This window comes from Kogia breviceps, chromosome 8, assembly GCF_026419965.1.
Source record: "Kogia breviceps isolate mKogBre1 chromosome 8, mKogBre1 haplotype 1, whole genome shotgun sequence".
NCBI lineage: Eukaryota > Metazoa > Chordata > Mammalia > Artiodactyla > Physeteridae > Kogia > Kogia breviceps.
The window spans coordinates 4,408,269-4,435,965 of record NC_081317.1 but is presented as its reverse complement, the minus strand read 5'-3'; the positions used below and the strand labels follow the sequence as shown (position 1 = coordinate 4,435,965).

Sequence of the window (27,697 nt, the reverse complement as noted above, 5' to 3'; positions counted from 1 at the left end):
TTCTAATCGCAGCTCTACCAGATTCCCTAGGTGGCCTGCAGCTTCTCAAAATGTGCTCCTCGGCTGTCTCATTTGTAAGATAAGGAGAACTGCCCTTATGCTCTGCCCACTCTGGGAATGTGACAGGGAAACAAAGAATAAACTCGGAGGTATCCTGAAGTCCTAGAGTCACACACAAACCGTGTAAACTATGAAGTGCATTATAACTGCTTCTTTTAAGACCTGTGCAGAATAGGTTACCTAAATGTTTGGTTTCTAATCTTAACAGACACCTTTTTAAAAGAAAGAAATGATTTTGCAAGAACAAGTTTCCATTAGCTAAAAACAAGCACAAAGCAGACTTCACCCAGGACAAAAGTACGTTTTTCAAACCCATCACTCACTGAGGCGGTAAGACAAGAGTTGTGGGTTGAGCCTTTGGTCTACGTTTAGCGGATACTCCCATCTGGTTAGCAGAACGTTTCAACGACTGTTGATTCAAAAGGCCAGATGCCAGACCTGCATGGTACTGCAACTGCAGAGAAAAACCAAACAAAAGGGGAAGAAAAATAACATTTGGTAAAAGCTAGACAAGGGGTATTACACTATCAATACTTGATACATCTTACCGGCTCAGAACATTTTTAATAACTTCAAACACAGCTGCTAACATTTCGCTTCAAGCAATGTATTTATAAGAAGATAATCAGACAAATAGGAAAAGAAACATGAATAAGGTGTTCATCATGGCATTACAAAATGATAACTGGAAACAATCTAAATGCCCAACAATAACTGGGAAATTGGGTAAAATATGTGAAGAACTTTAAAACATCATTTCGTTGAATTAAAAATAAACAAACAGGTTACACTGTAAACAGACACGTAAAAACATGCTCCCTAAAACGTTAACAGTGTATTTCTAAGTAGTAGAGTTGGGATAATTTTTTACTTTATTTTCCACTACTATTCATATATGCTTTATGTAAATGGTTTTCAAGCTTATGTCATTTTTTAAAAGAGGAGCCAGTGGGTTTCCTTAAAGACAGATTCGTTCTGGGAACTCTTGCTACTGCCATGTCTTGCGTATAATAAAAAGCATAGTCCGCTGCAGTAAACCAGGAGCACAACAGCCTCTTATCATAAACAGGTTCAAACATACCGCTGGGCTGCTGTTTCCAGTGGTTAAGAGACAAGTATCAATCACAAGGATAAGCACATGAGTATATCTTACGACAGAGTATACAAATAGATGTAGGTTCACTGAACAGAACCGGTTGGAGAAGTCAATTCCACTCCATGTACGTGCAACTGGAACAATGCAACTGGGGTAAGGAAGCAGCGGACTTTAAATGGGCTGAGAGCCAGCATCCTTTGCTCTGTTCACGACAAACTGCTGAGCTTCGAGGTTACTTAGGACAGATCATCTTACTTTTCTAGGCTTTAATTTCTCTATTGGAAAAGAGAAATAATACTGCCTAATTCTGAAACAAACAGGACTTTTCAAAAAATCTTCTTGATGGAGCTCTAATTTACATAAAAGAAAATGCACACATTTTAGGTGTGCAGGGTGATGTTCTGACGTGTACCTGTGACGCCCCAATCAAGATACAGAAAGTCCCCATCACCGCAGAAAGTTCCCTTGTGCCCCAGTGCAGTCAATCCCCCTCGCCCCCAACTCCCATCATGAGGCTCTTTCCATTTAAAATACAACGCATCGCTCTCACTCATTGCCAAACAAAGCTTATATCCCATTTGACATGTGACCGTGACTCCCATCTTCCTTTTTAAATCCCATGCTTCTGTATTTTAGATCTTAAGAGCTGTCATTCATCTCTATAATAAAATTATCCTTGAAAAGTATCCCAATTTTCAACAGATGTAAATAAAACATTCAGATGTGAAAATGCCAAGCCAAGAATTTGGATTGAGACCATTTATAACATCCAGTATGTTTCTTCCTCCCTTCTCAAATTAAGCAAGGTCTTTCAAACATTTATTTCGAATTAACTAATATACAAATAGTAATTCATTCTGAAGCTCTGAATCAATGTCTTCTCAAAATGCTCTTCCAAGGCATAGATTTCCTTTGCAGAGTCAGCTACATTACAGCTCATGGTAATGAAACTGGTGACCACCATATAAAAGGGGCCGGGCCCTGGATGCAAAGGGCAGTAACGTTCTGAAAAATAAATGGCCTCACCTAAAGCCACTGGGCTGCACACAAATAGAGAGTGGAAGAAAACAACACCAACTGAAATGATCTGCTTCTTGAAAGTGGCTGTAAAAATGAAGATATCCAGTGACCCAGTGATGCTGAAATGTCTGTGTTTGGAGCATCCATATTGCTTTTTAACAGGCTCTTGATTTACTTGGTCGATTTGCTGTGGGAGCCTTATGGCTGTGCAATACAAGACAAAGATATATCACATTGATAATAAAAACAGAGCTCTTCTCGGGGTGGAAAGGGGGGGCATAATTTGGCTCTAACAACTCATCGCAGACCAATGAATTTTGCTCAAATTTGTTTTTCTGCTACAGATTTCTTAAATGGGAAATCGATGGAAGCAAGGGACAGTACAAGTTTGAAAGACGATGTTTCAAAATGTCAGCTACTTGGGTTTCGATCTTCCCCACCAGAATCTGCAATGAGTGCAATATGCATGGAGCTTTATGGAATTAAAGGGAAAGACAGCTTGGCAGGGGTCCCCTCCTGGCTCAGGGAATCATCTCTCCTTTTGGCTCTCCTTCTTCTTTGTATCTTATTGGGGTCCATGCAAGCTCAGCCACTCCAGCCCTGCTCACTCTTTTGAGTGGACGAGTCCTGCTAACCACGCAGAGCAGCATGGCGATTTTGCCCGCCTGGCATCATTTTGGTCATTTGCCCAAACAAACAAACCCAAAACAGCAGAAATGCATGCTAGCTGCTGTCTTTCAAAGGGTTCCTTTGAAACGTCTACCATCTTGGATGCTCTGAATGTACACCACACCCCTAAGAGCACATGAAGGCGGAAGGACTTTTCTTCCCCCAAACAAAACCTGCCTTTGAAAGCTGACTCACAGTGATTAAGCAACATTTGTTCACCATATATACGTTTCCCAGTTTCCAGGAACACAGCTCAGACTGTCAAGATCTATAAGGAGCCCATTAAATATTTACCGAACCATCTTTATAACGGGAGAAAAGGTCAAAGTTAATAAAACTGACAGACAGCTCCTGTCCAACTGGATTTATACATTATTTAAGCACTAAATACTCCATTCCATGAAACACAGTTTACATCTGAAAAGACTCTTGGAAAATGTTCACTCAGACAATGGTTCTAGAACAGCAGAAGGGAGTTCAGAGCTAATCTACAAAGTAACATTAAGAACATATCACTCCCCAAAATTCTGCCATAAATTTTCAATTACAGGCTCTGTAATATTTTCTATAAAAAATATATTTCAATAAACATGTGGCTTGGGAACAACTCTATTTCAAAAGGCAACTTATCAAAGTTATAATGTGATTTTTCTATCCAAGATCATTTCTCCATTAATCAGCAAGAATAAAATGAAAGAGGGAGAGAAACAAAGCAGTCCATTCTTTTAACTTTCACATCTCACAGCTGCAGGGAATGGGAGTGTTCATGTGGTCAGCTGCTGTGAGGGGGCTCTTTATTTACTGGTAAGTGGCCACTCCGCAGTAGTAGCTATTTCCATGTTCTCTGGATTTTGAGAACATTTCTCTCAGTTCCTATTTTGCTATCTGTTAATGTCAAACTTCTATTTTCTATGACTAACCTCGGATTTTTCTGTCAGTTCTCAACCTAAAGCCCTTTCTAATCAATTATGTCTACTAATTAGCTCTATGCCTGAGATATTTTCAACAACTCATAATGATCTGAGGGAAACACCATTTTGAATTAGGAAAACCTTGATTTACTGCATATTTCTTAAAGTAATGCTGTTTTATTACTATTAAACGTGCACAAGTGTTGAATGTTACCAGGTAAGGTCCTGGTAAACTCTAATGTACAGACTAAGAGCCTCTATAACAAGCATTCTCTTGGAAAATGTGCTACTGGACTCTGCTACTGACAAAAGCTGTGCGGTCTTACACACCTCACTCCCCGCTCTGCAAAACATGTGTTACGTTTTCTCCAAGGATCCACCTAGCTCTAAGGTTTGATTCCTCTAGGTTTCTAAAGAAGTTACAGGGAGGGCTTCCCTGGTGGCGCAGTGGTTGAGAATCTGCCTGCTAATGCAGGGGACACAGGTTCGAGCCCCGGTCTGGGAGGATCCCACATGCCGCGGAGCAACTAGGCCCGTGAGCCACAACTGCTGAGCCTACGCGTCTGGAGCCTGTGCTCCGCAACAAGAGAGGCCGTGACAGTGAGAGGCCCGCGCACCGCGATGAAGAGTGGCCCCCGCTTGCCACAACTAGAGAAAGCCCTCGCACAGAAACGAAGACCCAACACAGCAAAAATAAATAAATTAATTAAAAAGCCAATGCAAATATATTTTTTTAAAAAAAAGAAGTTACAAGGGTATTTGACTTCACCACAAAGTGTTAAAGTAATGTCCCTACAATTTCATACAACAGCAAACCCTTTTCCTCTGGATAGCCTAAGTCTTTACTGCTTTTAAAAAAGTCCAGGGCTTCCCTGGTGGTGCAGTGGTTGGGAGTCCGCCTGCCGATGCAGGGGACATGGGTTCGTGCCCTGGTCCGGGAAGATCCCACGTGCTGCGGAGCGGCTGGGCCCGTGAGCCATGGCCGCTGAGCCTGCGCATCCGGAGCCTGTGCTCCGCAATGGGAGAGGCCACAACGGTGAGAGGCCCTCGTACCTCAAAAAAAAAAAAAAAAAAAAAAAAGAAGTCCAAATCCAATTAGCTTTAATATGCTTCAAATTACAAGTAACAAAATGTACTGGAAGGAAATGACATAAAAGGAAATTATTTTTAAAAACAGGACTCAAATGCAAAGTTTCTGACTTAAATCTCGGGTTCAGAAAATCAGATGAGCCAAGATCCCCCTGCTTAGCTCCCCGACTTGTTCCACGTCTCCCACGTTGTTCTGAAGGCTCTACCTGCTCCAAAATAGACAAAAGACACGTTCTAAAACGGACAGAAGTTTGAGAAGAAAATTCATCATACTGATTACATTCAATATACTAATCAAGCCAGTGGCGTTCAATTAGGCCTAGTACTTAAAAGCTCTAGTGTTTCCCAGAACCTCCCAGGGGTCCTTGGTACAGCATCGATTCAAAAGCAACACTATCCTACCCAGGCCATATGGCCTGAATCCCACTTTAAGAAAACTGACGTTCAAAAATCTCAAAATTTATAAGCCAGATCAAGGAAGGTTTGATTCTTCCTACTCTGAAAACCATTATTTCGTTTTCAAAGCCTCACCAAAGGCTTCTTCAAGGGTGGGGGCAAGTTCAACAACAACAGCAGCAAGACTTCTCCAAACCTTACGGCATTTCACTTTATTTCTAAAAATCACTTTACAAAGAATTACATATATGTTCCTAAGAACACTAGGGAGACACAGTGGTACTTCCAGTAACTAAACCCTTTGGATGAAGGATGAGACAGAAGTCAGTCATAATAAATTCTGGCTGGCTTAGAGCAGGGCCACAGGAGGGGAAGAAGAGGTCAAGGCTGGGGAGCCCCTGGGCCTCCTCCAGTCCCCCTCGGGCAGCTCCCTTCCCCCAGCAGAGCTCCTCTCCGTCACTGGGATTTGGCACCAGGTACAGTAGCCCGGTGTTCTTTCTTTCTTTCTTTTTTTTTTTTTTTTTTTTTTTTTGCGGTACGCAGGCCTCTCACTGTTGTGGCCTCTCCCGTTGCGGAGCACAGGCTCCGGACGCGCAGGCTCAGCGGCCATGGCTCACGGGCCCAGCCGCTCTGCGGCACGTGGGATCCTCCCGGACCGGGGCACGAACCCATGTCCCCTGCATCGGCAGGCGGATTCTCAATCTCTGCGCCACCAGGGAAGCCCCGGTGTTCTTTCTTGGTCCAGGAGTGAAGCTGGCCGCGAGGGAGACATACCTGGAGGGCACAGCCTTGCTGTTGATTCGTCTGCGTTCTCTGCACCTGCAGGGTAGTGCGTGGCGTACAGGGGATGCTAATGAATCTGCCAGCTCTTAAGTGGACTGGCGGATGGGCGAAACTGCCCTGCCCTGGCCTGCCCTGGCCTGGCGCTGGCGCCGATGTGGAGAACAGAATGACCCCATCAGACAGCCCTCTTAAGGAAGGTCTCTTACAGAAGCGAGCACACCACTTTGCAGGCGCTCACTGTCGTGACAGAGCCATGAAGGAATCCTTTCTCCCTCTTAGTCTAATTGCTAAAAAAGCGGGCATGTCTGAACCTCTCCGCAGGCTTGAATTCAGGAAAAGGCACATGGGGACTGCACTCGGATTACTTCAAATCATACAATTCTCATGTCAGAGAGGAGTCTTCGTGAAGCCTCCCCTCACCCCACCCCACCTCCACTTTACGGGAGAGGAGACTCTGACCTTCAAGAGGTCACACGTATCACGAGAGGGAAAAAGGCCATTCAAGGTTCACCTTACATATCTTTTTCCTGTGGTTTTAAGTGCGCTGCATCTTTCTAACCGGAGGACCTGGCCTTTGTTATCTCTGCTTCAGCAATGACACACAGGTATTCTTCTCGGGCAGGCGGGAACCAGAGCTGAGGGAGCGGGGACGGAGCGTCCAGCATTCGTTGGCTCTTGACTGCTCTCTTCGCTCTGACCTCTTGCAGGCGCTGAGATGTCACATGTTTATCCCTCCTACTGACTCCGGTCACGTCTAAGGTGGGGAGTTTGGGGAAGTTCTAAATGCTATCATTTTAAGGTTTTAATATCATTCGGCATCAAAAACTTTGGAGAAAAAAAACCAAGAAACCATAGAAACCTCAATATTGTCAGAAAACCTAAATTCTAGACTCAGCAGTAACACATCTGACCTCCCTAGCAGCCTTGATATCGTTTGATGGGGCAACCGTGCTCGTGCTTCATGGGTTTTCATAAATTATCTTACTGTCCAGGAGAATCCACACGTTTAGTATCTGTTTTTAGTTAGGGATCGTCTTTGAGAATCTGTGTAATACACCACGGTAGCAAGAGGCAAGGGCACCGTCCACGTAGGACCACTTCCCCTGCAGATCACCGACCACAACAGCCAGAGCTGGCTGGCGTAAGTGTGCTGACAATCTTTGCAAGATGCAAGAGTGCACGCCAAGCTCACGGCCCCAGTCGAGGGACACGTGACACTGGGATCAGTTCATGCCACAAACACCCGGATCAAGCCACACGCCATGAAGCTGGCATGTGTGTATGTGGCGCTGGGAGGGTGGAGGAGGCTAAGGTGAGATTTTCACACGGTCATTTTTCTCCTAAACCATTAAGCTTTCAACTCCAACCAACATTTGTGCAAAACTAGGAACAACTTCATCACCACTTCGAGTTGCAAAAACCTTTGCCCCTCGCTAGTAAAATGTGTTTTGTTTCCAGCTAATGAGAAAGAACCATGTATCACAATAAAGCTCTGTTTCTTCTTTGGAACATAATTCTAAGGAAAGAAAGAAGCAAGGTTGCCTGGTATTATCTGTGCCAAGGAAAACAACTACAGAAAAATACCATAAATCTAAGTGTTTTGCTCGGGTTTTTATCTAAATATTAGATAATGATGTTAGCTTCTTTTCTCCTTTTATCTCCTACTGCTTCTTTCATATAGCCAATATGGAAAGAGAAGAAAGAGAAGAAAGAAAGGAAGGAAGGAAGGAAGAAGGGAAGAAAGAAAGAAAGAACCACCTTAGATTTGAGCTTTTATGGGTAAATGATTTTTTTTTAACTTGGGCAAAACAGCATCAATAAACCATAAGGAGGCCTCCAATCTATTTGCCTATTTGCTCTCTACTGGGAAGCCGGGTTTCAGGCCTTTCAATCACCACGAAAGCGGGGCAGCAGATCGGGCTGTGTTTCTGCTCAAGGGTGGCATCATCTCCATGCTAAGTGCCATCTGGGTTTCTTTTTTCCCGCATAGGAGTCCTCAAACGTCCAAACTTCAAAACTGTCAAAGAAGTAAATAGAGAGCATGGATAGCAGTCTTTTTCTTTCTTAAATATCTGCAATGTTTAGAGTTGTTTCGAATTGTTCCTCTGGAGTGTTCCAGAACTCACACCTTTATTAATAGGCCTTTCTCCACAACTGCCCCTATTTACACTACAGCTGTATGCATGTTATCATCCTTCAAGGACGCCAATCGGCTGGAAGAGTTATCACTCGTATATGTAAACAGATCCAATACAAAGCAAACTGTGAATGTGGCTAAAAATGGAGGAAACAACCATCGTAGGGACTATTTGTAGAAGCAGAGGGAAAGCAGACAAAAGAAAGCGAAAAAGAGACCCTAACGGACAGACAGGGGTACACAAAAACGGGTGTTTCCCCATCTCCTGTCAACCACCTTGCCTTTCATACCAGGCTTTCAACCTATTTACCCTGCGTGGTCCTGGAGAGCAATGCACAGGGTCATAAAAATCATGTTGGAGGGCCACTGGGCCACTGAAGAAGATGAAGGCAGGATATACAAATAGGATCAAGGCAAAATCTGACAATGCACTACTGAGAGCATTCTAACAGACTATTAAACGATGGTGACAATGAGAACATGTCCTCTGAAGAGGGACAGCATGGGGGCAATCTTGTTCACCTACATGCGTATGAGAGGGAGCAGTCCATGCCAGATGGGCCATCACGTTCCTGTCTCTAACTAAGCCTGAGCCACCCCAGAATGAGTCTCCATTTACACACTATACTGTATCCAACAAAAACAAAACGTGTCCTTGACCTGTCTCTATCACTGACCAAAGATAGAAGGGGGGCTTCCCTGGTGGCGCAGCGGTTGAGAGTCTGCCTGCCGATGCAGGGGACGCGGGTTCGTGCCCCGGTCCGGGAAGATCCCACGTGCCGCGGAGCGGCTGGGCCCGTGAGCCGTGGCCGCTGCGCCTGCGCGTCCGGAGCCTGTGCTCCGCAACGGGAGAGGCCACGGCAGTGAGGGGCCCGCAAGAATGACACGTCCCAGAATTAGCTTTATATTTCCACCAGAAATGCCAAATACTAGTTTTCTATTGCATACCTAGGGCCTGGATCAAAAGTCTAAAATGGAAGGCTAGAATTATGTCTAAGGTGCCTTCTAACACTGAAATTCTATGATGTTGTATTTCTCTAAGAAAATGCAGTCTAAACTTGCATTGGTGAAATTTAAATATATTTTTGAAACGCAAACATTTTATCAGTCACCAGAAGTCTCTACTTAGGGCAGTTAGAGAAGGGAAAGGGCTCTTTTTGATGTCTGATGCTTGGTTGTTGGTGGAAAGCTAGTGCGATGCTAGAGGTCTAGCAAGTAACGAATGTTTGTTGACACACCCTACTTTGTTATTCTTCCCAAACAGTTCATAGGTGGGGCCTGGAGGAAGAACTGAATATTCCCATATAATAGGTATGTCCCTGGATATTTCTTTTTTTCTCTTCCTCCCGAAGAAAACAGAGGTTTTTCAACTGAGAAATGAGTAAAATGACAACCACTGGACACACGTCCAGATCTCAATTCTAGACACTGAATTCTAAGCATTAGTCATTTGCCGGCTTATCACTGAAACGGTTTCAGTCGAGAAACCAGTAAACATGATGTTTAAAAAATTACCAATCTGATCAATTTAAAATTATGATTCGATGATTAAAAACTTCTTTTACGGGTGGTAAAAATGATTCCTATGTGCTCCTAGTCAGTCAGTTTAGATTTAGTTGGACAGTTTAACTCTCCCTTCTTCTAATGTCATGAAGTGCCGAGTTCTGCTTTAAGCATCATTTTCATGACCATCAAAAGCAGCCCCCATCGGCTTCTTCTGCTTCCTTCCAGAAACATCATAAACGTCGTCAGCTGGGAGCCAACTGGCTGCAAATCAGGGATCTGATCAGCCTCAGCCCCAGCGCCAGCCCTTGATTACTCAGGAAATGAAGCAAGGAGGCGGGGAGGAGGGAAAGGTGGCCCAGAGAAAACTCAGAGGGAAGAAGAATGGGCGACAGCCACGGGATCACTGACTTTAAAACATACGTGACTATGATGTCAGACAAGCGGACAATAACAGGAGCGGAAAAGCAACAGGCCAGCGGCTCAGGTCGGAGGCCTGTGAGAGCGGGAATCAGGAAATAGAAGAAAACATTCAGGAAGACACTCTTTTTATTGATCATTTTTAACAACTGCCTTTTCCCTTCGGGAATAGGAGGAATAAGCCCTGGTGGCTTGGGGGCAATAAGTCCAAGGAGGCAAGTGCTCTCCTTTGTGCTTTGGCAGCAAAGGCTGCAGCTCCAGAGGCAGTGTGGTCCCCTGGGCAGGAGGACGAGCTTTGTAGTCAGACAGCCCCGAGTTCAAACCTCAGCTCAAGTACGAGTTATTCTGGGCATTTCTGGGTGTTTCCTCTTCCCTCCGGGCCTGTTTCTCCATCAGCCCAATATGGGGAAAAAAAAAAAAAAAAAAAAGATTTCTCTCACAAGGACAAAGCTGTTCTCTCGTTGACTTAGGGCAGACTTCAAAAGTGCCTTTTCCTTATCTCACAACAACCCCATGCAGAGAGGTATCGCAGCCTCCTTTTACAGATGAAGAAACGGAAGGTCAGTCATAGATATTAAGTGACATGGTACATGCAGAAGATGCAAGCACAGGGCCCAGCGCCCCGGGAACAGACAGAGCTGGTCTTGTGATTATCAGAAGTGACTATGCCCCCAAATTCGCCTCCCCCAACAATGCGGGCATGACCGAATTTTCACAAAACTGATTAAGAGTATATCACCTTTTAATCAAATACTGTCATCCTAGACACGTCAGATAATAAACTGGTAAGTGTAATGGAAAAAAGGAAAAAGCACCCCCCCACCCCCGCTGTTCTGAGTGAGTCAGGTATGCTGAGGAGGAGCCCCAACTTGGTTCCTCCTGTACAAATGAGGAGAAGACTCCATCACGCTGCTGGTGCCTCACAGCCGGCTCTGTACGGAACTCCCCATAAAACCCAGGACAAGTGTATGGAGCCTGTGGAAACGCCGCAAGCACTCAGCACCAAAGGCGACCCAGAGGATCAGCTGGGAAGCTCCTTCTAGTGCACCGTGGAGAGTGGTTTTTAAAGCTACGAACCACCTAAATGCCCAGCAACTGGCTCAACCTTGATGCGTTGAATAAGCAAGTTACAGAGTATTCTCAGGCAGCTAACAAAGTGTTCAGCACTGGAAGGTCAAAGTCTCTCTCCAGACTCCCAGAGTACAGTCTTCCCTAGGTATCCACGGGGGCCTGGTTCCAGAACCTGCCGTGGACACCAAACTCTGAAGATGCTCAAGGCCCTTATATAAATGGTGCGGTGTTGGCATATAACCCACACACATCCTCCCGTATACTTTAAGCCATCTCTAGATTACTTATAATACCTAACACAATGCAAACGCTATGTCAATAGTTATAAAAACAATGTCGATGCTATGTGAATAGTTGCCAGTGAGCGGCAAATTCAACGTTTGCTTTCTGGAGCTTTCTGGAATATTCTTTTCCCAAATATTTTCGCTCTGCAGTTGGCTGAATCTGAGGATGCGGAACCCACGGATACAAAGAGCCGACTGTACTTGCTTCCTTCCTTATCGGACCGTTGAAGGTTTTTTGTTGGCTTAAGTTCTGACTGTGAATGTCTACACAGGAAGTACGAGAAAAGGCGAAGCAGGAGTCAATGTAGGATTTTCCTATGATAAATGTGGGGTTAGGGTTTTTTCTTCTGGAAGGAAAAAAAAGGCAAAACTCATACATACAATGGGTATGTTTTCAGTTTAAAATGAACAACAGGTCAGTGTGAAATTCCTACTGATCAACAGGACTGAGGTACGACTTCTACTGATCTTAATCTAATTAAGAGTGTAGGTATGTAGTCAACTATGTGGATATAAACCACGAGCCCTCTACTTAACCACCCGTAAGCCTGGGTGAGTTGTTCAACTTTGCAGAGCCTCAGTCCTCTTCTATTACTGGAGGTAATACTGCTACACTCGATACCACTCGATTGCCCTAGAAACGATCTGGGGTTTCACGGAGCAAAACCACAGTCGGCTTCTCGGAGTTAGCGAGAATTAAGTCCATGAAAGCACTGAGCAGAGTGGCTGGCACAAAATACACACTCAAGAAACGTTAACTATGATTATTATTGCTCAGCTGAGGCTGCTGAGCCATTAACAATTAGACTGGGTGTGAGGGGTGACTAAGCCAATAACTGGAAGGCCCTGCCTCTGATGAAAAAACCTTAGAGGAGACGGACCAGTGAAAAACAGGCCTGTTTCTGGGTGGCTCTGGGTGAGGGGAGTGCACAGAGTTTGGCAGGGCCATAAGAGAGCTGAGCCGGTGACACAAAAAGGGCTGCTCTGATGTGCAAGTTCCTTACTCCTGTGACGCTTGGCAGCCCAACTCAAACCCCACATGGTGCTGTAAAGACCACGTCAAGCACACAAAATGGGAATCGGCAGGAGGCAGCTGGGAATGTCCAAGAAGGAACAGTAACAACACGCCTAGCACCAGCCACCTCCATCCAGAGGTGAGAAGTAGCCTCCTTTTGGGCCAGAGAAGGGAAAGTAGTAGGAAGGTGGTGCCACATCCAATGTTTCCTTTTGTTACACGATACTCAAATAAATACATTGCCTTTCCCCTTAAGTACCTGGCAGGTAGGAGCTGAGAAGAGCTGCAGCTAGTTCAAGCCAGTCCAGAAGTCTTTCTGAAGCCCCTTTCATAGATAGGGCTGACCATTAGAGAATGGTTTTCTTTGTATCTGTCTTTGCCAGACTGTCTCGTACCATCTGACAAGCCCCACGGGCCTAGCGGAGGGCTCCACATGGATGTTCAATAAACGTTGGCTGGGGATGGGATGGCTGGACGGATGCAGAGCACAGTGCTAGACGTGGAAGGATATAAAAAGAAATGTGCTCTGCTTTCAGAGGGTCAAGATCTGCCTAGAATGCATGCTCCATAAGAGCAGCTAAGAGCACCACAGAGCTCCCGAGTCTTCATTGCTAGGGCCCCGTGTCTAGAACAATGCCCTGCATGACAGTTATAATAACATGAGCCAATGTGTGTACAGGACTCATTGTGAACTAGGTGCTCTTCTAATTCATTTGATTCCATCAAACTATACAACCATCCTGTGAGGTAGGCACTATTACCTGTATTTTACGGATGAGGAAACTCAGCCACAGACGGTAAGCGGCCCAAGGTCACGGAGCCCAGTAAGAGGCAGGGTCAGGCTTGGAATCTGGACAGCCTGGCCCCAAAGTCCCTGCTCTGTAACCACGACACTCCGTGGCCTCTCCAGAACTTGACATGTTCTCAGTAAGGATTTTTAATTTTATTTTTATTTCCTTTTTGCTTTTTTTTTTTTTTTTTTTAAACAAACGCTTGTGTCGAAGTATCTTTTAAAATACAGGAATACATACAAAAGTAGCACTCAGTCTAGCTAGGGGAGATCTGAACTAAATGACAGAGCACAGTGGGAATCTGGACTCTGAATCCCCTTCACGTAAGGTCCCTACAAAGTGGGAGGATGGTGGGGCTCTGGTGCCTCCCCTTCCTCCCCTTCCTCCTCTGTAAAATAGCGATAATGGCACCTACCACATAGTTTGATTGAATTAACTGAATTAGAATAACACCTAGTTCACAGTGAGTCCTATACACACATTGGCTCATGTTTTATTACTGTTATGTGGAGCACTGTTCTAGACACGGGGAAAGGGCCCAGCTCGGCCTTTTCAGGGTGCAACGAGCAGTCACACTCAGTTAATGAGGGTTTGCTGTGAGGCTCCCTGGGAAGTAGAGAGAGCAGATGTGTCCCCAGCCGGGCCCCTTAGAAAACGGGAGCAAGCTCGTGCCATTCGGGCAACCGCTCCCCAGCTCACGGCCATTCTGACTACCGGCGCTTACCGCCTCTTCTAACTCCCTGCAACCAATTGCTCTTGACTTGCCCTTGTTCTCTTCCAGGTCTCCGCCTGTGGCTACGTGAGTGGGCAAATTTGCACGCACCACCTCTTCACCCAGTTAGTGCCGTCTCATACCTGAGAAACAAAGGGTGGACAACAAGCTGGCATTACAGAGCCACAATTTTTTTTTTTTGCAATATAAAAACGTGTAAAAAGTTTTGAAAGTCAAAAGCTTTTCATCAACGTAGGCGCCAAAACTCCTGTGGCAGCAAAAACGGACATGAACTGATGTGAGTCTATTTCAGTCTTAATTTATCTCACGTAGTGTGGCGAGGCAAGCGTTTTGCTGCACGACCTTTGATCACAGGGTACTGCTGCCCCGGACCCGCTGGAGACATTCGTAGCGTATGAACCACACTGCCTTGCAATAATCCAAAATGTTCAAAATCCGAAACACAGTCAGACCCGAAAGCTGTGGATGAGGAGCTGTGAAGCGGTGCCAGGCAGTGGCGGGCGGGCCGGGCAGCACGCGTGACTTCTGGTCACGTGGGTCTCAACCCGAACTTCCCCTTCGCAGAGAGTCTCCTCTGGCCGCCGGATCCAAAGGCGCCACTGGCCGCTCTCCATCACACTGCAGCGCTTCACCTCAACCACGGCAGTAACCACCCAAACAGGGCTTTTCCGTGTACTGTTTGTTTCTCTGTTTAGGGTTTGCGTCCCCCACGCTACCCCACCCCCAACACATACACTAGAATAAAAGCTCCACTGAAACCCAGACTCTGGCTCTCTCCATCACCACTGCAGCTCCCACACTCAGAACAGGGTCTGGCACACAGCTGTAGCTCAATAAGTGCCTGACGAACGAATAAACAAGAAAACACTCAGAAAAGGCACGGAGGCATCGCAGGAACGGTGCACAGCCAGACCCACACACCCTGCCTACACAAATTAAAAATCCATACACTCCCAAGCAGTATGGATTTTTCACACCCTCTGTGGACTTTACTTGGTGGACAGTCGGGGGAGGGGTACCACTGAGGATATGAGGCAGGGGAGTGGTACAATCAAAGGGTACTGTAGCCTCATCCTTCCAAACAGCCCGAGATCCTCTGCCGTCAGAATCACCTATAGAGTGCCCACCAAAAGTGCAGACTCCAGGGCCCCACCTTAAACCTGCCGGATCAGAATTTCTACCGGGGAGCCCAGGAATGAACACGGGAAGAAGCAACCCAGGCAGCTCTCAGACACACTAAAATCTGAGTCCATTCACAGTACAATCTCAGAAACATCTGTTGGCTCACTGATTGAAGAAGTCGGTCTCTAGCTGGAACCCACCAAGAATACGCTACACAGGGAGACCTCAGAGAAGTCACTAAAATTAGCTAATCTAAGGACACAACACTAGCTGGCCCACCACGTGGATTCAGGGTTTTAAACATGGATGCAATACGCTTCCAGCGTTGAGAAGCTTCCATCTTTCCAACTCCTATAAAAAAAAAAAATCTGACTGTTTCATGCATATATTGTTGAAGACTGGTGGAGCCAGCAGGATGGGGACACACGGCAGAGACTGAAAGAGCTTTTAGAATCCTGAGACTCTCCTCCTGCTCTAACCTACACTTGATTAAGCAAATACAAAACCTGCATTGCAAGAGTCTTCAAACGGTTAAATTTTCAATCTTTATAAAAAACAAAACCCATCCGATTTGATTGATAAGTGTACTTTTTAAAACTAAGAGTAAAAAAGTGAAGATTGGCAACATTTTTTGCCACATAATTTGCTTTCTTTGCCTTTTTCCACAGCACTGCACATAAATCAAAGAAATGCTAAAGAGGTCCATATATCAGCAACTGGCATTTCAAAACTATTTACCAAGACTTTAACAGACACAGGTCAGAGTACAGAAAACTGTGACCAAGGAGGCTGAAATTAAAGGGAGAAAATTAACTCAAACACTGACAGAGAGTTAATGAAGTTTACAAGTAACTTGTAACTGATGATATTTAATAAGAACAGCCTCGGTGAAGCAGGGTTACAAACTATGCAGGGGGGCGGGAGGGGGGGTGCGGAAGGCAAGCCAACAGAATTTTCCAGACAAGAATGTATATTTGAACAAGCTGCCCTTCTATGATTAAGCACAAAAATCTGGGAACAAGGCAGGGGAAATGATGTTTTAATAAGGTATGAGACAGGCTCGTGAGCTGCATTTTGCACTACCCTTGCAAGAAAAGGGGGGGGGGGGGTGTCCGAAAGTTGCAGATCAAAGTATACAGGCTACTATGTGTGTGTGAGCTGCTGCTAAAGGTGGCACTGAGGTCAAGAAAGGTGGATTTAAATGGGCTCGACTTCCCATAGAGAAAATGCAAAGATCCCTCAAAGGCAGCATGCTGAAATGGGTGGCTTACGTCCTCGTTTTCAAGGACAGGAAGAGACCTAAAAGGCTTTACTTGTCTGCCTTCATCAGCTCAGCTTACCATCACAAAATACTGGGAGGCTTAATCACAGACCCCTTATTTCTCATACTTCTGGAGGCTGCTAAGTCCAAGATCCAGGTGCCAGCAGACTTGGTTCTCAGTGAGGGCCTTCTTTCTAGCCTGCACAAGGCCAGCAGCTCGCCATGTGCTCACGTGGCCTGCTCTTTGTGCGCTCACAGAGGGAAAGCGCTCTGGTACCTCTGTCTCTTCTAATAAGGATATCCAACCCCATTGTGGGCGCCCTACTCTCATGACCTCAACGAATTTAATCACCTTGAAGGCCCCACCCCCCTAATACAATCACACTGAGGTAACATTAGGGCTTCAACGTATGACATTTGGGGGGGATATAAACATTCAGTGCATAAAATGGTCCATCTGTCCAAGGCGGCACAGGCCCGGTGAGCGCCTGGCCAGGTGCCCTGCCATCATTCCAAGAAGCAGGGCTGCGCGCACTGGCACCAGAGCCGTGCTTAGTCTTGGGGACAGCGTCCCTCCTCCTCCTCCTCACTAGAGCACCGCTGGCCTTCCCCTGTCCCAGCACAAGGGTAGTGGCTCTAACTTTAATGGAGTCACTGCTTCTTTGAAAAGTTCAGCTTTTAACACTGCAGTCACCCCCGACGTACTCTTGCCCCCGACTATCACTCTGGAAAAGCTGACTGCTGATAGCCAAAGTAAGAAGAAAGCTCCGCGGAGAAAGAGGTTTTCAAACAGCTTGTAGGTAAAAAAAAAAAAAGGGGGGGGGGGGGAAGGTCAGTCTTTTCTTCTCAAGGATTCAGTGTTTTATCATCTCTCTTTGCTGCTACACAATGAAATATTAGCATCAGACAGATCCTCTTAGAAGGCATACTAGGGAACCAGAGGCATATTACTCTATTGCAAATGAGCCGGGTGCAAGTGTCTGCACAAATTTCTTAGAATCATGCAACGAAAAAGAGACCTTTCATGGAATATGAGCCCATTACATCAAAATACTCAGATTTTGGAAACCTGTGCGTAACAGAAGGAAAAATGTATCCAAAACAGGAGCCAGAGGTCTTCTTGTTGCACATGGTAGAATGAACAGTCATGTTCACCATACTCCCTCCCCAAACCACAAAAACAAGAGCAAATAAATAAACAGGGGGTGTTAAGTCCCCAGGATAAAGAGAATAGGAGAGGAGACAACTAAACCGTGGAATATAGAAAACCCATGGACCAGCACTACCTCAGCGGAGAGCAGTACTTGAAACCTACCCTGGCTGGCGGGAGGTGGGAGGGAGAGGTGAACAGGGTTAGGGAGGTTGGGAGGGTAGACTAAGTCAATAAAGAGCAAAGTGAACTAGATGGTAGAATTTCCAAAGACTAAGGAAGTGGAGGCACCCAGTATGGTGGAAGGCCAGTGGGGTGGGAATAAAAACAAGGAGTATCGGTTAAGTCTTTTGCAAACATAGATCCCTTACTCCCATCAGCAGACAGGAGAGGCTGACCTAGAGGGTCTCAGAGACAACTGGAAACAGGGGGACGAGTCTGCCCTCTGAACGGCGAGACAGCCTCCCACCCCCAGACTTCACAACAATCGCAGTTCACTATATGGCTTGGCTGTGAACAACACTTCAGAGTCATGACAGTATAAAAACTGAGTATCAATTAAAGCAAATTGATGGGGAGAAGGTGGGATATGAGAGTTAAATCTGTCTTCCGTCGCGGAGTCAAAAGATGACATCTAAAACAGCAGTCTAAGCAAGTTGTTAAGAAAAAATGTAGGCAAGTATCCAAAGAAACAACTACAAGAGTTCAAAGGCGTTCCCTCCAGGGAGTGGTACGGGGACCAGTCAGACAAAGGACCAAGGCTTTTGTTACAAATCTTGTAGGGTTACTTCTTCACCTTTCTGTGTGCCTTTGATGAAAATAAAAACGATACTGGAAAACAAAAAGTAGAGCTTCAGAGTTAAGCAGGTCCTGAAAATGTAGCCCCTGCATCCTACAAAACGTGCGTCATCGCCCGGGGACTATTAGTTTACTATAGTAACACTTAATTTTATTTCAAGTTTTACTGCTGGCAGTTAAAGGTTTTTATAATAGCAGATGCCTTCCCTCCCACACATCAATTAATTTGCAAATTCTCTCAGGTTGCAGAAATAATGAGGTGCAGAAAGCTTTTCTCCACTGGTGAGCACGTCTGCCATCAGAAGGCAGACGTGGTGGGCGAGGCGATAACTGTGATGTTAGCTGCAAGCCAGAGCAGACCGCGCTCGGGAGGACGCTCTGCCATCAGCCCACTAGCCCCGAGGACCCGTCCCTGGCCTCAAATCAAGAGAAAGGACCTAACGGCAACCGCCATGAAAAATGGAAAAACAGGGGGAAAATTCTAGAGACGGCAAGGGAGTGAGAGACAGTCTCTGCCTCATGAAATAAAATCATTGTTTTTATGCTCCTTTTTATAGGTTCTCTTTCGGTGTTTACCACCAAAGTAAACTTTTTGAAAAGAAACGATGAGGCGCTCTCAGTTCAACTTTGGACTGTGGTTTGGCAAAACCACCTATCAAGCCCACACATTTGATTTCTTGTCTTTTTTTCTTTCTGAAAGAGCTGAACCGAAGTAACCAAAGTTGTTTCAAAACACAGGGTTGAAAATAGTTACACCGCTTCTGGCTCTGCCAAAGAACTGTCTCTTCTCTCACTTTCACTTAAATCTTTTTTTAAAATGACCCAAATGATAAGATGAACAAGAAGACACTTTATCATTTTCACCCATGCAAATAACATTTTGTACAGAACAAGGCATCGATTGTAGACCTTAACACCTTGAGGAGCTGAGAGGGCTCAGGAGGCAGAGGCCATGGGCAGGAATGGCAAACACCCCCATCACCAGGGGCCATTTCCCTGGTTCCACTTGCTCTAGGAAAGCCCTCTTTGCCACCCAGCCTCCCTCTTGGCACCCTGTCCCCACCTCCCGAAGCCTTGAGTCAAGCCCCTCTCCTCGCGGGCAGCGCCTGGCGCTGCAGCCCACGCTGAGCCGTCTTTCTGGTCTGTGATAAATTGTCTGGGTGTGAATAAGCATTTCAGAAGGCTTCCCGCTTTGAGAATTCACCTTTCCAACGAATTAAATAGGTGTCTACGGCAGCCTGACAGATAGCAAACACACATCTTCTCCTTCACAACTGGTCCTGTCCCGAAGCAAACTACCACGCGAATATTTTTCATACCCACCAGCCGAAAGCATCTCACGCACGGTGTTCGTCCCTCTATAAACACATCACTCTATTAAGAACGCCCGTCAGAGCCTCTGGAGTTTGAGGACAATAATTTTCTTTACACGCTTGTGAAAGCAATCCGAAGTTCCCCTGACATTTTTCTGACCCGGCATTGTCTGTAAAGGGCACAGGTTAACAACGTTTAAGAAAAGATCACATACAATATATAAATCATGAAGATTCCTGGGACATTGTTTGGTCCAGGACTTCAGATTCAATACCATTATTACCAAGAAAAGAAACTGCTTTTCCTTCCGCTTGCACACCATACTGGGCTCCAAGAGCACCATTAAAATGCCAACAAAGGCATTTTCGGATCTACAATCATTTGACATTTTTGCTAAGGAAATTCAGATTTGAAAAACTTTGGTAAATTTAGAGTCTTGTGAAGTACCACCCGCCTCCCCTTCCACTCCCCTAAAAAGGGCAAGAAAATTCATCATCAAAGGTTACCCCTCCCTCGAATGTCATCAGAGTGTGGTATTTCAGCACATACATTTGTGTACATAAATCTCCAACTGTTCTGAGATCTCCACCATCGCTGACATAACCAGATGAGTTACTAATGGAACGGCTGCCTTCCTGAACTCCTTTTCTATTTCCTCTTCATTTCTGTTGGTGTAACTTAGACCCTTGGTGTTCTGTGCAAGTCTCTGGATTCTATTTGGCCTAAACGTAAGAGGAAGATACCTTCCTTGCTTCCCCTACCAGCCCCCCCTCCCTACTCAAGAATCCAAGGACATTCATAACTTGGTGATTAAAAATACACTATTTTTATTTCAAAAATTCAATCATAACACATTCCCTTCTTTAAAAATTTTATAGCATCTACACTTTCAATTTGGGATTTCTCATTCATGCTAGGTGAGCCTCTTATGTTCTATATTAAATGCAAGGCATGTGTGATCAGTACTATTAATAATATAACAGTGCCAATCTCAGAAGCGGCGAACACAGCACTGACACACAGCCCCTCTGAAGGGGTGTGGAATCGTGAGTACCGCCGCGATATTATTAAACACGGGGGAATAAAGAACGCGCCTTACTGCTCTGTCCCTCCCAGCTAAAGAATCAGGAGGAATCTTTCCTTTCTTTCCCACAGGCATAACATATCATTAGCTCTCATAAATATAAACAGATCTGAAACAAAAACAAGGGATTAGATTCAAGGAAGAAAGAGAAGGTGAGTTTTAAAGTATTCATGGACAAATCAAGATTATAAATTCATCAAAGTGTATCAGACTCAAGGATTTAAGGTCACTAAAGTCACCTTTTATGATTATGACAATAAAATAAACCCCAGTTCTCACTTCTTCAAGAACCAGTTTCCTAACAAAGCCTGCCCTTCACTTTGATATCCTCACAGTGCTCTGTCCGAGGGTGCAACTTGGGAAATGTTCTCTAGAGATGTCTGTAGAAGAATCCAAGGTATACCTCACTCCCAGGTCCGAAAGAAGGCTAAAAATGAGCAAGTGGTGGAGAACAGAGTCTCAAAGTGATAGCCTGGGTTTTTGACATGTTATCATGAAGACATTTAACAGCACCCTCCTTGTCTCCTCAGCGATCCCATGTACTAGTTAACTTAGGGATGGTCCCTCCCTTTGCATGCAGTGGATTCGGGCAGAGTTCCTAACTGGGCACTGTCTGTGGCCGTCACCCTTCTCCTGTCTGGCTATGAGCACAGGTCGACGAGAAAGAGACTCAAGGTAGGAGGACATTACATACAGGGTTTTGTTTTGTTTTTCATTTCATTCTTTTTTAAAAATTCTTTACTGAAATATAGTTGATTTACAATGTCTATTATAAAACATCCGATTGTTGAGAGTAAAAAATGGGGACTGTTTGTGCTGAGACTTCAGCTCACAGGTATGTGAAGGTGGCCTAGTTCGTTCACAGCACGGTAAATTCGCCAGAGCACGCGCACGTGTGTGCACATACACGTGTACACACACGCACACTTACCTCAAATGAGCAGCACAGAAACAGAAAAGACAAATCAAGACTCCTAGCCTAGACAACTTCTGAAACAATGACAATAGCCTGTAAGTGTCTAGTGAGTGCCAGGCACTTAATGCTGACGACCCGATAAAGGAGAAGGTGTTCTCACGAACCTCACTTCACCTTTAAGGAGAGAAGCTTAGGGAAGTTAAGTTACTTGACCAAAGTCACACAGCTGATCTCAGGTCCAAATGAGCCCAACCCCGCAAGTTTAATTACTAAGCTATACTGCCTTGTCAAATAAGAGTTTCACTCATTCAATAATGAGTTATTAAAAAAATAATAATAATGAAGGATAGTTACAGAGATGTACTGCAAATCTAGTATGCCTGGCACTGCTCTAAGTACAATATTGGGAATAAAGCAACGAACCAAGCAGACGCCCACCCTCACGCAGAGTATGTTCCAGAGGGACGGATGAAACGCTGGTCTTTCAAAAGAATGTCTGACAGGAACTGCAGCCGTAAATGAAGATCCCTTCTTTCTTAGGAGCAGAGGGTGAGGATACAGGATATCCATCCTCTCCAGCGCTTCAGCAAAAAATATAATAATGATAGTATGTATAATGACAAAGATAAAGTAAATGTGGTTGAATCCAGTTAAAGAGTATACGGAGTTTCAGGCACTATTCTTTCCTATGACTTTTCTGAAAGCTGGAAATATTTTCAAAATAAAAAGTTTAAGAAAAGTGTCAAGACCATGGCCCATCATCACTAGGGAAAGCTCTACGAAGGAGCAGGCGCCCAGGCCGCTACTCGAATCAGGCCGAGAAGGGGCAGGGGCGGAAGACCTCTCTGTGGCAATGACTAGCCCAAAGCTTCAGCCAGTCAGTTCCCACGCAATCCCGGGACCCAGCCGGAGAGGCAATAACGCAAGTTCTGACGCAGATGCTGGGTCAGGGGCCGTGCAGCCCACGCTCCCACCCACACATCTTCCCAGTCCAGCCCAGCGGGAGCTGACATTCTGACTGATGGCTATGAAGGACCTGCAAACTCCTCAAAAGAAAAATAAAAGAATAAACAGGATGAAAATACATTTGTGTGCTGGATTACTTAAAGTAGAAAAAGAGATATTTTGGAAACACCTGAAAAAGCCAGAGAACAAAAATATTATCTGGCTAGCTTTTTTTTTTTTTCGGGGGGGGGAGGGGTGCACCGGGTCTTAGCTGCAGCAGGCGGGCTCCTTAGTTGTGGCATGTGAACTCTTAGTTGCGGCATGCACGTGGGATCTAGTTCGCTGACCAGGGATCGAACCCAGGCCCCCTGCATTGGGAGCACAGAGTCTTATCCACTGTGCCACCAGGGAAGTCCCCTGGATAGCATTTCATAAATAAGAACACCTCATCTTCCTAAGCATCTGGATGCACTCGGAATACAGGTCATTTGGTTTATCTGTTACTGTGTTTTAACTGTCTTAGTAATTCATTGGTCGGGAGTGCCAACATCCCCTGCTTATTAAGAATGAACATGTTGCAATAGTTTGGGTTTGAATCTTGGCTCTGCCCTTTATGACCTGAATGATCTTAGGCAAGTGACTTAACCTCTTTTTACCCCAACTTCAAAAACATATAATACACATAATTTCATAGGGTTGTCTGTGAAAACTAAAACACACCATTCATCGCAGAAATATTACTGATTCTATTTCCAGGTACAGTGTTAGGTGCTAGGGACACAGCCTTGAGCCTCACGGAGCTTACGGCCTGTTAAGTATAGCTAGACATTAAATAGATAACCCCCGAAACTAAAAATTCACAAACCTTTGTGACAAATGCCTCAACAAAAAGGCCCAGTGCTGAAAGCCTAGGCCAGAAGGACATTCCCAGCAGAAGGAACAGCGTGTGAGAAAGCAGAGGGAAGGGGGAGCTTGTGAAAGTGAAGGGTGAAAGTGCGTGTGAAACGTTTAATCGCCGTGCGGGGAGCAGGGGAAGCCCTCCACCCAGGGCGGCGGTAATAACGGAAGCCACCAGACAAGAAGCACACCCCGAGCGTCGCAGGCACGCAGTGCTCCATTTATCGTGGAGGATAGGAAGCCCGAGTCACAAAGCAAATAGGCAGAGTTGAAATGAGTGTAATCTTAATTTGCGGGCTCACTGTGTATGGGGTGGCTACACTCTGATCACTTTCTGAAATGCCTTTCTGACTGAGTGTTGCCTATGGCATGAAAGCACGAGCAGTAACGGCCGTGTGAGGTTTTCAAGCCCACGGTTCAGTTCTGTACCTGGGAACCGGCTCGCCCGGCCACAGATCGCCCCAGGCATGTACATAAAATAAGAGAGAGGTAGGCTTTTAGAACAGTGCTCCTAGCAGTCGAAAGACTAGTTACTGGCGTACAAAACAAACGGCAAGCCATTGAAATCCACGGAGCGGATGGCAGTTCATATTTCAAAATCTGAAGCTGGGACGGCAGAGAGAACAGATGGCTGTGTGATATGCAAACACATCCACAGCGACAATGGCCGCCTTCGGTGGCCGAGAGCGACCCGGAGCTGCCGGGCGGTGAGGGGAAGGGCGGCGGCCCGGCCAAGAGGCTCCTGGGGACATCACAAAACGCCAACGGGCAAAACAGGCAGGGCTCTCCCCGAACAGCTGGGGCCGGGCAGAGGAGGCATGTTTCTTGCACACAAGCTCTGGCCAAAACAGAGCGCGTTCCCGCGCCAGAAGTAAGAGGAGCGTGCAGATCTCTGGATCCAGCAGTGACGTGTCACCTGTCTCCCCAACACCAGCTAAATCCCGCCTGCCCCACGGATGCCACCAGCTGGGTAGTGGGAGGACGGATGAGTGACGCAACAACTAAGGTGCAAAGAATCCGCAGAAGTTATAGTCGGGAGGATGCGACCTTTCATCTAGTACACGCTGCTGCATATTTAAGAAAAAACGAGAAAAGGCCCGAAGAGAAAATGGCTTCACCAAGGCGACACTTTCATCCATTTCTTTCACTCATTCATTCGTTCGTTCAACAAATATTTATGGGCTGCTTCCCAAAATGTGCCAGGCATCTTAAGCCCTTGGCAAACATCAATGAAATAAACAAAGAATATGTCCTAGTAGAGAAAGACAGACAATAAGCACTTTTCTTTTTTAAAGTAAAATATACAGTGTGTTAGAAGATGAAGCGCGTTATGGTTTTAACACGTGCAGGCTAGGGAGGCTGGAAGCGAGGGTGCTGCAATGTTAAATACGGTGCTTACTGAGAAGATGAGTCTTGAGTAAAGATTTGAAGATGAGGATACAGCCATGTGGCTGTTCAGAGGAAGAACGGTCAGCCCAGAGGCCCTGCGGCGGAGACGGGAGCGCGCCTCGGACGTCTGGGAATCAGGAAGGAGGCCACCGGCTGGAGCAGAGACAGCAAAGGAGAGAGGAGAAGCGCAGGGCTGGGAAGGGTGGCGGGCAGATCTCACGGGGGGTGGAAGGCCACCGAAAGCATGGCGGCCTTTACTCTGGGACAGATGGGAGCCACTGCAGGACCTGAAGCAGAGCAGTGACATGCCTGGACTTTCCTCCCTAAAGGACACCCTGACTGCTGGTCACGACTAGACTACAGAAGCAGGGAGAGTCACCAAGCCCAGGGCAGGCCCAGAACAAGAACGTGAATGTCAGCCTGGTTTAACAAGGGCTTCGGATTTAAGTGGTAACGTTTTGGTCCTCTTACTTTCAACTTGGACTTCCAAATTGCAAAGAATGTCATAGACCAAAATCACTCCCCACAGGATAAAAGGGTTAATGATTTTCAGATGGGAGAAGAACTTCTCAGGCTTCAAAAAAAAAAAAGGAAGAACACAGACAGAACTATTAGTAGATTTGATGTTCAAATGCTTTAACTTTATCATCAAACCTGTCACAGGTGTGATCAAAGACGTCATTTCCGTGAGTGCAATGTGTCAGGCGCTTTGCTGAGAGGCAGGAGGGCTCAGGGGCCGGCGGAGGGCACGGCTCCGGGGCCAGACTTCACCACCACCCCGCCGTGGAAGATAAGCTCTCAGCCCCCTGAAATGAGAATGCTAATAATAACTGTACATATGCCTTAGGGCTGCTGCGGGGATTAAACGTGTTAATTCACAACAAAACCTCGCCCACTGCCTGGCGCGTGCCAGCGCTCAATGAACGTCGGCCACTGTCAGGACCTGCTGCCAGGGTGCAGTCCGCGGATGGGCCCCAGGCCGCCACACTGAGGCAGGAGAAGGAGGCAGAGGGCCTCACGGCTGCAGACACTGAGCTGAACCGCCCCCGCCCCCCCGCCCCAGGCTGTCTGATGTCAGAGGCCACGCCGGGTCCATGTCCGCTTAGGAGGGAGGCCTCCTTCAAGCGAGTCCACCTGGAGAGTGAATGAGGACACCACTGCCCAAGGATGAGGAAAAGGAGCCAGGGGGCAGGTGTCCACCGGAGCAGGATCACGCCCCGTGTGGGCCGGGGACACTGTGACACACACACCGGGTCCCACCTCGAGGCGGCTTCACAAGGGACACCCTTCACCTCTGTGACCGCAGGTCCACCCCTTATGAAAGATATTACCTAGGCCTCTCTTCTGGCTCTGAAATGTCATGGTTCTGTGTTTTGGATTTTTTTGTTTGCCTGTTTCCTAAGACCGTAGAAGGGGGAAAAGTATCAGTAAAAAAGCAGGACAATTTGATAAAGAGAAAACAGACAACACGTATTCCCCCCCCACAAACACTTTCTGATATGATAAATCCCACTCACAGTACCACACCGTTAGCAACCACTACACGTCACTTCTCAGGATGCTGTCAGATAGAAATTGATTACTTGTGAGATTTCAGCTCAGAACCAGTCCCGACACACGGGTCAATCGACACTAAACAAAAGCAGGCCTTTCAAGCCGCCCGAGCCTCACTCTCTTCCCTGAGGCGGGGAACTGAATTATTCAAAGATGAACAGCAAGTGTCGCCACCTTTTTGCTTTGCGTCCCTACGGGAGAACAGGTGAAACTACACGAGGAAAGAGACTGCATGGCAGGTGACTTAAGAACAGTCACTTATGAAACACGTACATATAACAGGGGGGACGGAGTGGCGGGGCAATGAGGAAGGGGGCTGAGTGAGCCGGGGCGACTCCACACGCAGAGAAGGTGCCACCTGACGGGAGCCTGCCCGTGCGAGTGTCACGAGAAAGCTATAAATAAGGCTGCGGATCTATACGCTGGGCAGAAGCGCGCGACGCAGCAAACAAATACCGAGGCGGCACGCTTACTTTTAGCCGCGTCCCGTGGGGACAGGCGGCAGGGCCTAGCTACGCCCAGACCTTTTAGCCCACGGAGAGGAATCCGGATCAAGGACACGAAGGCCCCAAGAAGAAGTATGAGAGGTGACAAAGTATCGCACTTCCTCAGCAGGTTTTCACCTCCCCCCGCCGGCGTGTCCCAGGCACGTGCGCCCCACTCCACACGCACACACACCAGCACACACTTCAGGATGTGCTAGGAGGGCCCCAGCAACATTTTAATTTCCCCCCTTCTTTCTTTCGCTAATTTCAGGGATAACGGATGCTTACCTTAGTCGCTGTGTCTCGCGCTGAGACTGGGTGAGGGAAGGCATCTGCAGCCTTGCTCCAAAGAGCCAGGCTGCACCCGCGGCCGCGATCCAGGGCCGCGCAGGTTCCTGCGTGACTCCGGGGGGCGCTGCTCACGATGTATCAGTGGAGCAGTGCCAGGCGGGGACCGCGCTACTCACATGACCAAACCATGGGCAGCAAAGAAGGATAAAAAGGAGGAAAGAGAAAGAACAAAATCAAGCTGAAGAAGAGGGGCAGAGAGGAGAAACACAGAAAGAACGAAAGGCAGGTCAGGAGAGGGCCGCCAACACCGGCGTCCCTTAGTGCCTGGCCCGGGCCGTTGGCGGAGGCCGGAAGGACGGAGAGGAGGAGGTGCGCTGACAGGGGGGAGAGGAGCGTGGTGACGAGGAGGAAGCAGCACAGACACAGCCCTGGGGGAGCCAGGCTCGAGTGGGTCGAGCTGAGCACACAGACGTGTGTGCGTGTTCTCCCTGTTCTCACAGCCTCTGTCTTGCA

General features: G+C 46.6%; 1 protein-coding gene across 3 annotated transcripts in view; it reads right to left on the bottom strand.

Moving 5' to 3' along the window:
* The window catches only part of MED27 (mediator complex subunit 27), a 197,906-nt gene that overhangs the window by 130,864 nt on the left and 39,345 nt on the right, over positions 1-27,697 (bottom strand). For all 3 annotated transcript variants that reach the window (XM_059071478.2, XM_067040485.1, XM_067040484.1), the window contains exon 3: positions 384-514. In XM_059071478.2, the coding sequence (XP_058927461.1) occupies positions 384-514 (131 nt within the window). The remainder of the gene's footprint in view (positions 1-383; positions 515-27,697) is intronic.